The sequence below is a fragment of the Linepithema humile genome, chromosome 6 (assembly GCF_040581485.1).
Source record: "Linepithema humile isolate Giens D197 chromosome 6, Lhum_UNIL_v1.0, whole genome shotgun sequence".
NCBI classification, from domain to species: Eukaryota; Metazoa; Arthropoda; class Insecta; order Hymenoptera; family Formicidae; genus Linepithema; species Linepithema humile.
The window spans coordinates 2,008,255-2,026,325 of NC_090133.1; the positions used below are offsets into that span (position 1 = coordinate 2,008,255).

At 38.7% G+C, this 18,071-nt stretch overlaps 2 protein-coding genes across 5 annotated transcripts; one reads left to right on the forward strand and one right to left on the reverse strand.

Moving 5' to 3' along the window:
• Positions 1 to 102: 102 nt before the first annotated feature.
• Usp16-45 (ubiquitin specific protease 16/45) lies at positions 103 to 8,109 on the forward strand. Of its 3 annotated transcripts, none has more exons than XM_012368537.2 (14): positions 103 to 445; positions 528 to 737; positions 1,226 to 1,356; positions 1,446 to 1,633; positions 1,819 to 1,984; positions 2,149 to 2,316; positions 2,404 to 2,625; positions 2,749 to 3,011; positions 3,102 to 3,319; positions 3,620 to 4,106; positions 4,333 to 4,630; positions 4,718 to 4,987; positions 5,069 to 5,250; positions 5,541 to 8,109. In XM_012368537.2, the coding sequence occupies exons 2-14, from the start codon at positions 653 to 655 to the stop codon at positions 5,611 to 5,613; spliced, it is 2,751 nt and encodes a 916-aa protein (XP_012223960.2). In that variant the 5' UTR covers positions 103 to 445; positions 528 to 652; the 3' UTR covers positions 5,614 to 8,109. The 3 variants fall into 3 exon arrangements, with proteins under 3 accessions (XP_012223960.2, XP_067214489.1, XP_067214488.1); XM_067358388.1 differs by having other exon boundaries at positions 563 to 737; XM_067358387.1 differs by lacking the exon at positions 103 to 445 and having other exon boundaries at positions 466 to 737.
• Positions 7,722 to 18,017, reverse strand: LOC105673247 (probable ribonuclease ZC3H12D). 2 transcript variants are annotated; one of them, XM_012368753.2, is made up of 7 exons: positions 17,418 to 18,017; positions 13,700 to 13,958; positions 12,765 to 13,266; positions 11,667 to 11,952; positions 11,219 to 11,549; positions 10,793 to 11,096; positions 7,722 to 10,386 (listed from the first exon to the last, which is right to left on the reverse strand). In XM_012368753.2, the coding sequence occupies exons 1-7, from the start codon at positions 17,433 to 17,435 to the stop codon at positions 10,038 to 10,040; spliced, it is 2,049 nt and encodes a 682-aa protein (XP_012224176.2). In that variant the 5' UTR covers positions 17,436 to 18,017; the 3' UTR covers positions 7,722 to 10,037. The 2 variants fall into 2 exon arrangements, with proteins under 2 accessions (XP_012224176.2, XP_012224177.2); XM_012368754.2 differs by lacking the exon at positions 17,418 to 18,017 and adding an exon at positions 14,377 to 15,767.
• Positions 18,018 to 18,071: the final 54 nt, after the last annotated feature.

Below are 18,071 nucleotides of genomic sequence, written 5' to 3' on the forward strand. Positions count from 1 at the left end.
AGATGTGGCGCGGCCATGTCTTTCATAAATCGGGTGAATACAGTTAGCAGCAGCTACGCAGCTATTGAATTCCGTTGGGATACTCAAGTATGACGTCAGAAGCGAAATATTATCCGACTTCTTTCTTTTATATGTCGAAATAAATTAATCATTATTCGTATTGCCAGTTTTGTAGATTGGCAAAATATATAAAAAATTTTTTTATTTTCTCGTATTTTTAGTACATGCATAATTTGTACACGTGTTTCCAACAAAGATATAATTTATAATAATTGATTAAAATTTATAATTATATTTATTTACATTCTCGCAAAAATTTTACATTTTTCTCGACGATAAGATAGGAATTGCAATGACAATGGCAATGCAAAGACAATGTGATTGTTAGACAGTCACGCTACTGCAGAAATTCCCATGATATACAGTCAGCTGCAACTTCTCGAAGGTACGAATCTGTAGTTTACTTCTACTCCGAGAAGCGCCTCTCTCGTCTCTCTCTCTTGTATATCCTTAACCTTCTTCGATAGTTTCCACATGTTTTTTTTACGCACGCGAACGTCAGGATTTAGCTGACGAGCGAGGAGATCCTTGGCGAGGTGAGCACGGACGCGCGTACGCGAACAACGAGAACGTTCACGGGTAACGCGACGAGATGAGCAAGAAGCGGAACAGGCAGCCAGATGCAAATCCCGATGTCAGCGAAGCCTCCACTGAGTCCTGCGAGGAAGCCAGTGCAGGTTAGAAACGCGTGCATCCATATAAAGATTCCTGGCTTTAGAGGTCATGAAATTCCCAGACCCGGAGATTTCTAGATCTTACTCTCCTGAATTTTTGCACATTCATAACTTTTAATATATTTTGGCTCCTTGAATTCTTAACATCTTATATCTTTGGATTCTTAGATCAGAAAGAGTATCCAGTAATTTAGAAATAAAGAGATAGAACATAGAAACAAGATATTTACAAAATTATGTATGTAGAATTACATGGATTTGGACATTTAGCAACTCCAAAAATATGGATATTTCAACATCTAAACAACATAGCAAATATTACAATTTTGAAGTTAATTTTTAAATTCAAAAAGCTATTCTACTGCTTAAAATCAATATTATAATATAATAAATTCAATCACTGGGTCTGGTAAAATGTAGGAAATAATATATTGATCAAACTTATATTTGTATTTTAATATTAACATTATTGACAAATGAATTGTCGACAGGTGCGAAATGTCCACATATAGTTAAGGCTATCAACTTGACTAAAGTGAAGAAGAACATAAAGAAGACTGGTATAGTGACCGAATGTTCCATGTGCAAAAAGTTAGAAGTGGACTTAAAGAAAGAAGAAACGGTAAGTTGCATTATCTGAATTAAGATAGTCAAAGATGTGTGTTCCTTACCAGATATTTTAATCCAACTTCAAATTATCCTAATTTTCAGTGCGATGTCACAAAGCCTCTATGGATTTGTCTGCAATGTGGAGAGCAAGGCTGTGGCAAGGAGCAGAAGCAGCATGCCGCAGAACACCATAGAAAGCCCCACAGTGACTGCCATTGCATGGTAACAGATACTCACAATTGGAACGTTTGGTGCTATCAGTGTGAAATTGAAGTTTATCCCAGCAGCAAGTGAGTTAAATGTGTATTATGATAAGTCGTCTTTCATTTTTCGAAAGATCAAAGCCGATTTCACTTTTTCTTTTGTCATATCTGTAAAAGTTGATTACTGAAAGTCATAAAAAAGAACTATCCAACTTATAAAAGTTAATATAAAAAATCTATTTTTACATCTACAAATATATAATTTTTTATAGAAAAAAGTTGTTGGAAACCGTGGAGTTTATTAAGAAGTGCGTTACTATGCCACAAATACCTCAACAATCAAAAACGCCACAAATTCAGTGCCAAGAAGAAATAGTAATCGATGTACAAGAAAAAAAGGAGAAGCAAAAAATATTAAATAATCTTCCTAAAGTTGGAGTGAGTTGTGTGATTAATCATTACTCGTTAGATTTGATTTTAGATCTTCTAATTTTAAGGATTTCCAATTTTTTTTCTAATAAATAATACATAACAGAATATTATATAATCATAGGATATTTAAAATATTTGTATAATTGATTCTTTGAAATTATGCGTAATAGGGTCTAGTAAATTTAGGAAATACCTGCTTTTTCAATGCTGTGCTCCAGTGCTTAGCACAGACTCCTTATCTGGTAAAAGTATTGGACGATTTACGTTTGCCCGGGCAGAAGTTTGTCTTGCCAGGGGGAAAGCACAAGCCTGCAGATACCGAGGAAGAAATAGAATTGGTATGTTGTTATAAAAATTATTCTAAAGAAGGAGATAAATCGTATAATTGATTTCACATTGATATTCACGTTTTATTCAATTCACAGCCACCGATTGAAGGAACTTTGGAACGATGGGGCAGTTTCACCTCGGTCCTCTGTGAAACCCTGTCAAAAATGCAGAACACCAATGGCCATCAAACCTACACGCCCACGAATCTCCTCTGCAAGCTCAGAAAAAAGACTACACAGTGCGTGGACGGAGGTCAGCACGACTCGCACGAGTTTCTCCGTCATTTGCTGGAAATAGTACGGAACGAAGATCTCAGAGTAAGCGAATGAAATTCTCTCATTTGCATTTTCTAAATACTTTTTCTCTCGAAGATCCGTATAAAACTGCAAAGTGTCACAGGTAAGACGAATAGACGAATTAAAAATTCGTATATTCTACAGAGATACCAGATCATAATTCTGAAGGAGGTCGGTCTGAGTGGGAAGACTAAACCGGATTGCGTGGAAAAGGGCTTGAAATCTCGCGTGAAATTCTACGGCAATCAAGCCAGCACGCGGCTGCTAGGACCGGAAGCGGTGTTCCGAGGTGTGCTGGTGTCTACGTTGGAGTGCTTGGACTGCCATCACTCGTCGCAACGCACCGAGCCATTTCTGGACCTGAGCTTACCCGTCACTGCGGACAAGCCACAGCCACCGCTCTTGAAGTAAAGACCAAGTTTCTTATCTCCTAATACCAGTAATCGATTTCATTAATTTAGTGCATTGGCATAGTATATTATTATTTTTCTGCGTAGAAGGAAGAATAGCGAAATCGAGGATACTTCCGACATGATAAACACTCAGCAGCGTGATCATCAGACCTCCGACACGCCCTGGAAACAGTTGAAGAAGGAAAAGAAACCAAGTAGAAAGAACCGAAAAAATAAAAGGCAGGAGAATCATAACAATTCTAACGTGTTGATGGATTCGGATAATCCTACGGAAGAAAATAACGATAACGTTCTAAAGTCAGGTATTTTTTCAGCTTTTTTTATGCGTCCAGCGATACGCTTTACGTATTTTGATATTATAAATGTGACTACAAAATCTTTAAACTGTATTAATAAAAAAATTACAAGTTAAATAAGGAAAAAAACATTTATCTAATCACTTGAAATGCAAGCACATTGTCGAAAGCTTTTTAACTCGTAATTTATTTAAACTATTTTGAAGTCAACAAGTAGAACTTATATATACATATATATATTTAGAAAAAAAAATAGACATTGCCGAGTGATTTTTTCATAAACGAAGGATTGTGCAAAACTTTCAGAGGAGAGCGACGCCGATGTCGAGGATAACATCGAGGTGGACAATTCTCATCCGGAGATCGGAGAGTCTGGCTACAGCTCGGAGAAGGCGTCCGCCGTCGCCAGTCCCGTATCGCCCGCTCATCATCCGAGCAACGATTTCAATAGCGACGTCAACAACACGTCGAGCTTGGAGGACGGTAATCTGGACAATAATTTGGACGCGGCACAAGTTAGAAATCCGACGAGCGTAAACGCATTAACTAGCCCTAGTCCGACTGACGTGTCGATGACGGACTTGACTCAAATCAGGATACCGTCCGAGAAACACGACCGGAACGTCGGTACGGTCAGTTCCGAGAACGAGGCGTCGGCCACGGCGTTGTCCACCTCCATGATCGTCAACTCCGACGTCACCAGCCCGGAGGCGCCTACCGCGAGCTTGAGCAGCTCCGCCGCTTCTAAGGAGAGCCCTACCAGCCCCGTCAATGGCGATGAAGTCGCGGAAAGGTTGCATATTCAGATGTTAAAAACTTTCACATTAGTATTCTCGCGACTTTCCAACTCCGAAAATTGTCGAGCTTTGACCTGAAAATTTTCAATAACCTTAACTATGCACTTTTAAAAAAGTCAAGATTTGTATTTTTCGAACTTTAATATTTAATCGCGGACAATTTGGAAACGTTGCTTTCAATTTCTAGAATGTTAAATGAAGAGTTATATGATATTTTTGCAGACTGGACGGCGTCGAGGCATGGATGGCGAACGCTCTGTCGAGATGCAATAGAAGAAAATACAATAGCGGAATTTCCAATGGAGACGATCTCGAGGAGCAGGATTTGTGTAATGAAGTAGGCGATATAATGACAGGTATGTCCAGGTTGGGTATTGCCGGGCATCAGTCGCCCAGCAGATACACGACCAAAGAGGGCGAGTGTTCCGTGGAATCGTGCTTGAATCAATTCACCGCGTTGGAGTTGATGACTGGCAGCAATAAAGTCGTGTGCGAGGCGTGCACAGCTCGCGAGAAGAAGGTAATGCCAAAAAATTGACAGCATCATATAGAAACAAAATCCCTCCGCGAGCGGAAAATCAACAGCACTATCGTATTCTGCTTTCAGAATCAAGAGAATCCGTCGAAAATGATATGCACTTCGAGTACCAAGCAGTACCTTATCTCTCAAGTCCCTCCGATATTAATATTGCATCTGAAGAGATTCCAGACGCAAAGAGTCGGCTTTCGGAAAGTTTTCAAGCACGTGTCGTTCCCGATATTGTTGGATTTGGCGCCGGTCTGCAAAGGCCATAAGAAGCCTCGGATCTACTCGCTCTATGGAGTTGTCGAACATAGTGGAACTGTTCATGGTGGTCACTATGTTGCGTATGTCAAGGTAAATTACGTTTAAGTTTAGAACTTCGAAACCGAGATTTTATACGCAATGCGGCTGTTTGCAAATAATCTTTGTGAACAGACAAGACTGCCATTACCGCAAGACGACCCGCGATGGAACTTCCTTCCCAAAGATAAGGATCCTAAACCGGACAATGAATCGAGCAATCTGAGCTCGGATTCAGAAGAAGAGGCAGCATCAGCGAAAGCTTCGTCTGTTGTAGAAGCACCACCTGGAAGATGGTACTACGTATCAGATTCTCGGTAAGATCTTTACTCTCACGTGAAATTTGTTACAAATCTTATAAAAAGATAAATACGTCAACTATATAAAGAATATTCAAGAATTGTGTGCACGAAAAGTGCAACAAAAAACTGTCAATTAAAATACACATTGAAAAGTGTTTTAAAAAGTTAACTGGTTGAAACTAAAATCAAACGTGAAATTAATTAATATATAATTCCGAATAAATTACTTCGACATATTATATTCTTAATCTTGTCTTACTTTGTTCCCAGCATTCATGAATTCTCATCTTCTGTTTCTGTTGCAGGGTATCAGAGGTAGATGAGAACACGGTGCTCAAGAGTCAAGCGTATCTCTTATTCTACGAAAGAATTCTCTGATTTGCCGCAACAAGGAACAGGATCGAAAATCGACGGGATTATGTTCGCATTTCTGGTCGTCGAGCGAAAAAGAGAACATGGACTTTTAAGAAATTTCTTAACTCTACAATTTTTAGTATCATATCGCGCGTTGTTGGACATCTAATGTATGTAAGTGATACAACAAATTTAGTTGATTATATATGTATATTTGCGCGAAAACGGTAAGAGAGAGTTATTAGAAATATCGAGGACTAGATTGTTTCTTACGACCGATAGTTCACGATAGATCACGAAAACTATTAACGGAAAACGTCTTCTCTAACAAGTCTGTAGTTATTCAAATCCATTAATTTGAAATTTGTAGATTTTCGAAATTTTTAATTCTCATATTTTTACAAACTTCGATAAAAATATAAATCGGAGTTATTTTGCGATTTTTTTTTATTATTATTAAATGACACATTGATACCAGCAAGATCGTACCAAATTCAAGTTGAAAGTAAATCCAGAGACAGGACCAAATAAAGAAATAGTTTTCGTTGTGCAATAAATTTATCTCCATCACGAAATAGTTCCGGTTTACGATTACATTACTCTTTTTTTTTTTAATAATGTTGAGTTACAAAATGCATAATACTTGAAATGCTCATAACTTAGAATGTTTAAAGGATAGATGTAATATTTTACGTATACATATTGTTTTATGTAGAAGTGGTTTCAAAGCGGAGCATGATTAGACGTCTCGTCAAAAACAAAATAGTGAAATTTGTAAATCGAGATGAATGATTCATATTGGTGCGACATTACAGAGAAAGTCTTTTCAAATAGCGCACTTCAATTATGGTAAAATTTTTTGAACATATTGCGTTCAATATCTACCGATAATTTTACTGTGACATAAGAGCAAATGTCCCAGTGGCTGGACATGTTTCAATCTCCAACCATATATTAACAAAGCAGCTATGTTAATATCTATAAATATGGAGTCCAAAAATTATGTCTAAAAGATGTTAGTAAATTTTAATTTTGCACATAATAAGAATTAAACATCGTTGTGTAATATTTAATTGCACAAGAATGTAGATTGATTTTTAAAGTAAGCGATATTTTGTAGCTCTTAAAAATGCATTTTTTATGAATTTATGAATTTATGAATTTTAGAAACAAATTTCTGAATTTCCCACTTAAATAGTACGTGTATATTCTGTAAGACATTTATGTCCGAACACTGGTACATATGCATATTTGACATCTGTTGCAAATATTTAATAAGATAAATGTCCCAGTGGCCGGACATATCCCAATCTGTGACCGTATCTTAAAGCAAAACAATTATTATTTAATATTTATAAATATGAAACCTAGAAATAATATTGAAGGACGTTGGTAAATTAAGTTTGCATATAAAGAGAATTAAGCATCGTTGTGTAATATTTAATTGCATAATACTCGTAATCAATATAGCTAGTATGAAATAACGAGTTTATATCATGAGACAATTGAGACAATTGGTCCTTAACGATTTTTATTAAGAACAAGTGATATTTTATTGACGCTATAAAGAAGCATTTGTTGATAAGTCTTAGAAAATTTCTCATTTAGAAAGGATCTTCTGCTTTTTCCACATCACATGCATATCCGTCTTTTGCAAATATTTAATTGACTCTCATAATAATAATTTTAATTTTGTGTGTACAAAAATATTAATTTAATAGGAAAAATTGTATCTTTAATAACGATCACTTTTTAAATAACGGGCCACTGGAATATTTATATCATATTAAATATTTTTTTAGGTTCTCTTGTTGAGAAAAAAATACTGACTCTAAATTCACCAAAGAATCTATTATTAACCCTTTCGTTACTGCAATGTTCAATCGACAATTGCTCACATTACAATCATGCATATACATGCAATAATTTCCACTAAAGGTTACTCGATTCCTATTCTATTTTAAAGACCGGCTAATTTTCTTCATACAGTTGTTTTTTTTAAATATAGTAATTACAATTAAAATATACAATTTTGAAGACTATAGCCGCTGTTATCCAGTAGCGAAAGGGTTGAAAGGAAATTCGTCGATATTTCAGGTGAAATTTATATAAAAATTACTGGTGGTAGCATGTGCCTTTTTTTGAAAAATATATTTACATTGCTTGATGTAACGAAATTCACGAAACAGTACAGTGGTTATTTATCGAGTAATTCTCATTCGCTCGCATGTGAATTATAATTAAGGGCCTGGCATTCGTCGCGACGAGCGCGCCCAGGTGGCTCCAATAGTCTCGTTGACTCTGTCGCGCGCTCGTCGCTGCGAATGTCGCGGCTCACGACGTTCACGTTTACTGTACTCGAAACGTGCTATTGCGAAGAGATTGTTCCCAATATAACGCGCCACAGTAACATTCACACGAATGAGCCACTTACGGCGTTACGTTTTTATTGCGAGTAACGATATACAATACGTAATTGCATTTATAATAAATTTATTGCGACGACAGGAGATTCGTTAATCATGCATTTGTCTCTTTCGGTTTCAATCTCCTCATTCTGCATAACCGATGTTCGCAACGACGTTCTTATCGATCGCATCAGGATAAATTTATTGTTCCCGGCCCGTGGATATCCATTTTTTTTTTTTCCCTTTTGTAAAATGTCTCTCTTCGATCTAGTCTTGAATATATAAAATATAAAAGGTGAGGACTAGATACACAGTAGATCTCTCTCCACCTCACTTCGCTCTTGATTTCTAAATATTGTGATCAATCGGAAGCTTGCGATAAATGTTGATTTTCTTCCTTGGAAAATTTCACTGAAAAAATCCAGTCCGAAGAATTTTTGTCATTAAAATAACATTTGACAGTTTTGTACATATATACATATATATATATATATATATATATATATATATATATATATGTACTATATACACACACATATCGATATATGTGTGTGATTAGGCTTTCCGTAATTCACAGCCGTTAATGTGAACGAGTAACACTCGTAGCACCGTCTCGCGAAAAAAAAAATCTTATTTCCTTCAGTTTCGTATACAAGAATGACAGTGAGAGTGAGAGTATCGTTCTGCATATCTGAAAAAAAAAGAATTATTTAAAAAAAATACTAACGGAGATTTGCAATATTATTATGCATTTATCAAGTAAACCGTCCATTGTCGAATATGACTTGGTAGATTTTCAGCGTGATTTTATGTGAGAGATTTGTGTGTAAATCGTCAAATTGTTCAAATTTTATGCCACGACTGTTTCAGCGTAAACAACGTATACCTTTTCATCTGAATTGATGACACGTTTTACATCAAGTGTCAAAGACTGATAAATTATGCACATTATTTTTGACTTTCCCACTACAATAACACAAGCAACTGTGATGTTTTGTTGGTTCATGCGTAATAATAAATATTGCACAGTTAACTAGATAAATGCGTAATATCGTTTACGAGTGCTTGAAATCCCAGTTACGTATGTTTCCGAAAATAATAATTTTTCTTTCAAATATTTATCTTCCGGACAACGCTCTTACAACAATAATGATTATATCGTGCATGATGAAGTAAAAATCTGTTAGCCATCTACAATAATCTTTTTGTTTTCGAATTAAATATTGCTATATTAATTATCATAATCATTTTACTACAAATAAATTATATAAGATCTACTTTGAACCTAATTGAGAGAAATCGAAAGCGAGATGATTTCGCCAATATTATCGAAGAAACAAAAAAAAAACAAAAAAAAACATTGATCGGCTCAATGTGAGACGATGTAATCACCAATGCGCGAGTTACGATTAAAAACGATATAGATTAAAATATAGATCCTCTCACCGCTTATTCCCAGAATAAAATAACAACGAACACTTGTATTATAATGCCCTAGGCTAATACGCGCTCATAAAAATACGGATTATTCCTCTCGAACAATGCTAAGACGTCCAAATGGTTATGTAAAAAAAAACTGTTTTTTAGACTTTCATATTGTTATTAGTTTTTATCTCTTTCGTGTTCTCCGCCCGAGTGCTAGCTCCCGGCTAGCAGGACGAAAACGCACCGAAACTTATAAATGTAGAAGCCTGTATTCTCACCGCACATTTAGCAGCGCATTTTTTATTTTTTTTATTTTTTTTATTGTCCACCCGTGCGAACAACGATGACAATACAGGCTGAAAAGTCCAAGCTCTCAAAAGTTTCAAAAAAATACGAATATTCCTCGCAATTATTCCATCAATTCCATTAATATCTTCAATACAGTCGCAGTTAACGCGGTAATCGCTGAAACTTGAATTCCGCATCAAGAGTTCTCAGCAATATACAAGATTCTCATGGAGATAAAATAGAACTGTACACAACATACGTGGTTTTTCCAAATCGAATGCCTACGAAGAACTCGTGAACTCGGCAAAATTCGTAATCGCGTTAATTCTAATTTTTGGGAAACATCGCCAGAATGGCGGCGCAAATCTGTTGGGGATCGGTCTCGTGCGGATGGAGCGCCATCACAGTTTGCACCTGCTCCTCGGGGAAGATGTTGGCGAGATGATAATGCAGGCGACGTCGGACATCCTGAACCTGCGTGCCCCAAGGCACGTGCAGGCTAGTGGACGGTGACGACGGTTGCAGATTCAGCTGGGGATCCGATGTGCCCAGTCTCTGCACCCGCGACGGCGGCACCAGGGCAGTGTTGTGTGGCGGCCACGCTCTGTAAGAATCCGGGGCGGAAGCGATGCGTGTCACGTGCTGATGATGCTGAAGGCAGTCGGAGTGGTCCCAGCTGAAATCAGGCTTGATGTAAATTATGCAATTCTACTTCCTTCCTAATCTAACACGTTCCGCGCCGCTCCGATTTCATTTATTTCGTGAAGTTTATTATATGTTTATAAGGTATTTTATGGAAGATTATAATTACATCTCAATTTTCAAAAAGGAACATAAAAGCTATAATTGTACATTAAAAGATATCATGAATAAGAAACATGAAATTTATTTCAAAAGGCTTAGTAAATTTCAATTAAAATACGTTTAAAAATCAAAGAATTATTTATTTTCGGAGAACTCGAGAAAAATCATTAAATTACACTAAATATCAAAGGAAATTTTCAAAAATTTATAATTTTGTATAGAAGTTGCTTGTTAAAGTTATAAAATACTTGGGAGGATACGTTCAAAATCTATCTCACCTCATGGGAGTAACTAGATACGATGACTCGTTGCTGGCACGTCTCGTCAACGGTCGATGCTGCATACTGGAGCACGGAGGGCTGATGACGGACTGCTGTTGCTGCTGTTGCGGCGGCTGGCCAGCTTGCTGCGGCTGTTGTTGCTGCTGCTGATGATGATGATGGTATCGCCTGAGTTGATAAAGTCGCGGATCGTACACCGGATTCAGAGTCAATTGCCGTTGCAGTTTACGATGCATGTTCGCCGGTTCTGGCTCGGGATTGCTCACTCTCGGCGCGGTCCAGCTCGCTACAGAGTGGTAGCCTTCAGCAAGAAACATATTCGATTATTTAAAATTTAATGTATTCGATGAGCGGAAAATATCAGTTTTCGGATTAAACAATTCCGTAAGTGATATCCGTCGTTATTCTGCACAATTATCTCACCTTGCGGATTCTGCGCCGGAGCCATCTGCTGACTATACATAGCAGGACTAGTTGCGGACAAGTCAGATGTGACATTTTCCACTGATCTGCTCTTCGAGACGGACGACAAGGGTTGGACGACGCCCGGTGGCGCGACCGACCTGGCCTTGCAGAGCGGCAAATGTTGCGGAGAGACGGATGTGGTTGTGGATGGCAGCGGCAAACTCAGGCTCGGCCCACGTGCTTGCAAGTGACGCTGAGCGTGTTCCACCAGACGCTCCGTCACGGATTTGTGTGGATGCGGGCCTCTCTCGGGATGCCGGAACTTGCACTTGTTTCCATATGTACATTTCTGGAAAAATTAGGAGGACTGGATTCAATTCAATTTCAAAAGTATGCGTCGAATTCAACGTAACTTAATACATTTCAATTTAAAAAATATATTTTTTGGGTGAGAAAAAAGGATTACCTTGGCGTAAGGACACGGAGGCGCCGGATCGATCTTCTTGGGAGCGATTTTGAGGAAGTTTTCCAAGGTAGGTCCGCTCCTACCGAGCGGATCGTCCGGCGGCATAAATCGATCATTGACGAAACTGTACATTAAGATTCTCTCCTCGACGACCTTTCTGAACTCGGGATTTTCTTGCGCCAAGTCTCGATAATTATCATTGCTGACGACAATGCCGTCTATCTCCGCCGCCAGTTTCAGGATGTACCGGTCGTCGTAGCAAACCATGCGTTTTCCGCCTACCAATCTGTAGATAAAATTTCAAAGATAAAGAATCTTCAATGTTTTAGATCAATAAGTGCCGTGTATCACATAATAGTATGGTTGTAAATAATTATAAAGCGTACAATATGTGACATGGCACAAAAATTTAAATAAATTAGCAAAAAAACACGATCAATCTTAATAAATGCTTTCAAGTTAATGTATTTATTAATTGATATTTAAATAAACTCAAAGAGGATCATCAGATATTGTACCTCTCAATAATGAATTGATTTATTTATATTTTTTTGAAAGGATATTTCGCGACTCGACGACAGCGACTCGATTCTGTTTCTGCAAATGGAATACCGAGAAGAGAAGTTGTAAGGAAAAAAAAGTTGAGAAGGAGGGAATCCTTGAGACGATTTAAGTCTGTGTGAATAGATCAACGTAGGGCCGGTTATTCCAGCTCTGGATAATATTAGCCGGTGGCAAAGCAAGTCCAGATACTGAAGCGAAATGTATCTTTCGTTTTGTCTACGATAATCTCGGTCTTAAATCTCCGTTTTTTTTCATCGCCGCGGCCTCAATTTCTTGCGCATAGTCGAAACGGAATTTTAATTCGTATAATTTACATGTCTCTCCTCCATGTTATTATCATAATTACTTTCACTCGCAATAGTGCACATTTTACGTACAGAGCGATTTGCACATTATATAATTATTTCTTTCAAAAAATCATGTACCATCTTCAGCGTGAAGAAAGTTATATATAAATAATAAAAAAAAAAAAAGGCTACAAGTTCTCGGACCTCTCTGAGATGCCGCAGATAAGTAATCAAAACTCGCACCAACCTGGAAGGCGTGAACACCAGCAAACGGTCCCTCTCGAGCTCCCCCAGGATTTCCTGGTCCACAACCGGGTTATCCGGTCGGGAGGCCTCCTTTCGCCATTTGGGCACGAAAACGGTAATCTCCTTGTGACCCCTGGCGCGGAACCAGTCGACGCAGATCTTAATGCCGCGGCAGGAGAACACTTCCTTGTTGCCGTGACTCATGGCGACATTGCTGCCGTCGACGACGACCGGCCTCAGATCCGTCGACGAAATTGCGTTCGCCGTCGTCGAGGCCACCAGGATCGTCCCGCCGTCCTCGTCGGCGCCGACGTCGGCGTCCAGCGCGCCGTCGGTCTCTTCGGGACCGTCGCTGAATTTCGGCGAGCAAGCGGCGCCGAGCTTGATCAGCTCGGCCAGCAGCTCGTTTTGGCCGGGGTCCGGGCCTAGCTTCTGCAAGGCTGCCTGCACCAGTCTCTCGGTGTAGCCCAGCTTCAGAGCGAATTCCACGCGAGCGGTGTAACCTAGTTAAGCGCGTTTAATTGTGTTAATTAAGTTTTATCCCTTGACCCCGTGCATTCGCATTCTTCGAGCATTCTTCACCTCACGCGAACCGAATGGATTCTTTTATCTTCAACCTTTACTTTTATTCTAATCACTCACGCACAGAATAAAAATGATGCGCTTGACTTTTGAGTGAGAAAGCGAAGTGAAAGGTAGAATCATGATATGGTATCTTCTTTCTTTCACTTAATCCCGCATTCGGGCAAAATTAGTGAAAGAGGCGTGAGGAAAGGATTCCAATTGTGGTTTAAGAATAAAAAGTTGAAAATCAAATTAATCGATTATCATATACTCATCCGTAAAAATTAGAATTTTTTAAAAATTGAGTTTAGATGAACGTTACATATATTTCTCTCGCCATAGCGATTTGAGGAGAATCCGACGGGGCTTAACCTGGGTTTTGCGTGGGCGACGGTCCTTGGATGGTGACATATTCCGCAAACTCAGCCGCTAGGGTGTCAGACGTGGTGCGAGACACGTCCGGATGCGCCGTTGAAGATAGCTGTGACTCGGCACGCGAACGCCGCGCCGTCGTCGTCGTCGTCGTCGTCGTCGTTGTCGCCGAATCCTCGGCTTCGTAATCGCTGTCGTACGAGGAATCCTCGGCGTCCGGCATACTGCCCGCACCCAGCACTGTGCAGTCCACATACCTCTGTGATAAAAGCAAACAAAGTTGTAATGAAAGAAAATTTCAAATTAATAAGCTGATATAAAACGAAGCAAATTGTCAAAGCTAATACTTTTGGGACTTTTAATTCTGCATTACAAAGTATATAATGCCGAAAAGATATTTAAAATCTTGCAATCAGCCAATTTAGATCGTATTTAACATAAAGCTTGCATTCAAGAATTAGCGATGTAAAAAATAAGGGCAAGCAATTAAAGAAACATTAAAATCGAAAGCGCTGCGACAAAAATTGTCATCGTATTTTCTTTTAAATACAATTCAATTCTGATATACATGCAAGAAATATTCTACTACTCGATTAATATTTATTTCCGAACACATTCTATTTAAAATATCGTCGCTAAAAGTACTCGCTGAGATAGTCGTATAAAAAAATTCGTACACGACTCGTCTCCGGTTCGAGAAATTATCATAAATAGGGCATAGCTCTCCCAGGTTGGCGGATGTAACCATTAGCGGTGATCCAGGTGAAAGTAGAGAGACACGAAGGCGCGAGAGAGAGAGAGAGAGAGAGAGAAAGAGGGGAGGGGGGAGGGAGGGAGAGAGAAAGAGAAAGAGACATCATAGCGATCATCAAAGTCGCTTGTTTCACTGGCAACGACGCAATGCTACAGGTGTAAAATAACAATGAGAATTTCTGCGTTTCAAAATATATAAAAAAAAGCACACAGCTAGAAATTTATGCAACAAAGATACGTTTCGTAAAAAATTTTAAATTAGCATATTCAATCTCAATAAAGTATCTATTATCTTATCAAGGATATAAATTTTTATTCCAAAATGGAATAAATGAGCGCGATTGTTGCTTATATTTCAAAAATTTGATATTTGTTTTTTCTACGCTGTGGAATATTTTTGTCAAGTGGAAAATAGTTGTGATAATGTGACAGTTGTAGCAATATAAATTCGGAATGTGAAATAAAATGATATAAAAAAAATTGTATTGCTGATTATTGAAATCTGGACACAAGAAAGCTACCGCGGCGCGTTCACGCTGAGCGCCACTGAAATGCTGAGCGACAGGTAATGATAGAAAGATAATCGTAGCTCTCTATCGCTACTTCTCGGTCTCGCGCACATTAGCCTGCCTGTCCGGGTTTTGCCGATTACCGTAAAAATATGCAATGTTTTTTCGACATGCGAGATGATTGCGATGGGTTTGCAAACCTAATTAAGAATCATTTATAAATACGCGATTTCGCTGGGAAATTTGTAGATTCGGCATCGTTTTGTTGGAAAATTGAACATTGACGGATTTCGCGAGGCCGAAATCTAACTGACAGCAGTACACGCGTACTACGACGAATTTCTTCAACCTTGCGTCGTCGCCCACCGCTCCCGGATTTAACCTAACCTAACATACCGAGTACACATGAAGAGTGACGATCAACGACGTATGCGTGGCATACGCAAGTAGAAGTAATCAAACCTAATATAATTCTGCTGAATCCTGATCAATTATCGGAGCCGTAGAAAAATTGGTTCTTGAAATTCTGTATAAAAAGATGTCCGTCTTTTTTTGTAGGCTGACCGCAAAGAAATGAATTCGAGAAGTCGTCGGTTTAATTTCAATTTCTTTGCGCGAAAATTCGATTTTGCATCAAAACTCGAGCGAAATCTGACTCAGATTACAATTATTACAGTAATTGACATAATTGTTGAACAAAATGATTCTTAATTTAATGATATTAATCTCTTGATGTAAATATTCACACGTTTCTCTAATTATTATATAGCAAAATTGAATAGAATAAAAAAAATATTTGTTTACAATAAATACAAAAATTTGGATTAATATTCTTTACTGAAAGAAGAGCTTGTTACTCCGGAAAGAACGTATCCGTTTTATGTAGCAATCGCGTTTCTGCGCTCATCCTTGCCAAGGCGTGGTGTGCGAGAGTCAACCGGATTCGACACACTTCCAACCAAGCAGACTGGCGCGAGCCGAGTTTCGAGTGATTAATGTGAGCCGATCGCGGCTGTCCACTTTGCTATGCTCTCTCGCGATTGCGTGAAAGGCCAGAACGTCAAGTATCCCAACACGGAAGCGAGCCTTCGAGAGCGCGCGTTCACCGAACACGATTATTCGACCGCAATCGTTCTCTCTTCGTTTTGGGGAAATATTTTCCACCGTTAAGCAATATTATATATATATATATATATATAGAACATCGTTAATTATCGAGCATTATCGAATATTGCTTTGTTATTTCGGAGATAATTGTTCTTCAGTGAAAATCATTATAGATCGCATCGATTTTAATGATTGTATAACTTTGTAATTAATACGACAAGTTTACGAAGTTAAATCTTATTAATTTTGTCAAAGTTTATTAAATGAGCCACAAAATGGCAGAAGAATATAACTTCATTGCAAATTTTGCTTTTCGAAACTTTTGTTAAAGACTCTTATTGAAACTCCAGTTGCGAAAAATTCGATTCTAAATTGATCAAAACATTTCGTGCGTAAAAGAACGTCGGACTGTTTTAAGAAACGCTCTAGACAAAAATTTGTGTATGTCGTAATTCATCTACAAATTGGCTTTATCATTGTTAGCACATTTGTACAATTGTACAACGTGAACGTAGAACAATATGACATTCACGAGGAAAATTCAGAATTTCGCCACCGCATGTCTTTGCGTATCGCTAAATTATCAGCAATATCGGGCGACCAATTAGCGACAGAATAATGATTCGATGTAAACCGGATGACAGCTAATCGCGCGGATAATTATAGTCACGTTTAACGTCAGTCCGATTACGGCGTATAGCATCACGCCACAAGATGGGCGATAACACGATAGTTTGTGCATATCGAAATTTTCAACGTTGTATCCGGGATAAAAGTGTACGAACAGATATTTATATAACTGCTGTGGAACATAAAAAATTAATGAAACGCAAAATTAATTTTGAAAAGGGAACATAATTGAAACATCTACATTTTATCCTTCAATTTGTTAAAATTTAATCTATTACGTTATAGTAAACATATTTTGTAGGGAAAGATATTTCTTCGACATTTGGATATTAAATATAATTAAATAAATTGTCATTTTTGAAAATGTCCAATTTCGAACTGAGAACGAATGCAATTCAGTGCAGTTACGTTAATCACGTCCGTAAGATACAAAATACCGATTAATCAAGTATTAATTGCTGTTTGTAAACAATATCAAGCGCTGAACAATCCAAATGCTGAAAATTCCTGAAAGACAAGACGAGAAGTTCGAGAGCAATAAATATTTCCAGCTTTTTCCAAGGCGCTTTCCTTGAAAAAAAAAAAACTTCGAACGGTACAGATTTATCAGAAAAATTCCGCAGCTGACGTTCTACGACGTCTAAATCAGACCCGACACGTCACTTGAAAGCACGAGAAACATGATGGCGAGAATCGATAGCTAGATCCGGCAGGCTCACCTTTCCAGCGACCGTCATCTCCGTCGTGGATCACGAAGTGTAGATCCTTCTCACGTACAAGAATCGCTCGAATAGGAGCGGCAGCGGCTTGTACTTTTCAATAGCGGCCGTCGAGCAGCGATAACACATTCCCGCACACCATGCATTAACGCACTGACCGCTTGTACAATCACGTATCACTTGATCCGCGGAGATCGCGCCGTGTATCTCGATCGCGTTGCGTTGATCGATCAGAAGCAAACAGTGTGGAAACGCGAGCGCAGACGTGGAAATACACGGCATTCGCACAACCGACCGGAACGGTGGTCAACAAGTGAATGGAGTGGTCGCGCGGATCGCGCGCTTCCACCGCGCGTAACATACCACCACTCTTGCCAACATCATCACTGTCGCCACCTACCGCTACCGTTGGCATTCTGCGCGTACGCCGTAGATGGCGCGATACATAGTGGGGAAACTGCCTGTGATGTCGTGAAGTCCGAAATAAAGTGCGCGTGAGTGAAATAATGGCGCTATTATTCAAAATAATTTATTTCCATACATGCGCGCACTCTGTTTTCGACTTCGCAAAATTAAGGAAGTTTCGCTACCGCATGCATTGCTCTGAACGCGCTTGTAATCGTTGCAATAAATGAAAAGGGAATCGGTGATACA

Excerpts from the sequence above, each read along its gene's own strand:
- Usp16-45 (XM_012368537.2), top strand. The coding sequence starts at position 653 with ATGAGCAAGAAGCGGAACAGGCAGCCAGATGCAAATCCCGATGTCAGC. Across the intron at positions 1,634-1,818 it reads GAAGTTTATCCCAGCAGCAA|AAAAAAGTTGTTGGAAACCG; the intron begins GTGAGTTAAATG and ends AATTTTTTATAG. Across the intron at positions 4,631-4,717 it reads GCACAGCTCGCGAGAAGAAG|AATCAAGAGAATCCGTCGAA; the intron begins GTAATGCCAAAA and ends TTCTGCTTTCAG.
- LOC105673247 (XM_012368753.2), bottom strand. Across the intron at positions 13,267-13,699 it reads GTCGCCCACGCAAAACCCAG|GTTACACCGCTCGCGTGGAA; the intron begins GTTAAGCCCCGT and ends GCGCTTAACTAG. Across the intron at positions 11,550-11,666 it reads CTCCGTGTCCTTACGCCAAG|AAATGTACATATGGAAACAA; the intron begins GTAATCCTTTTT and ends TAATTTTTCCAG.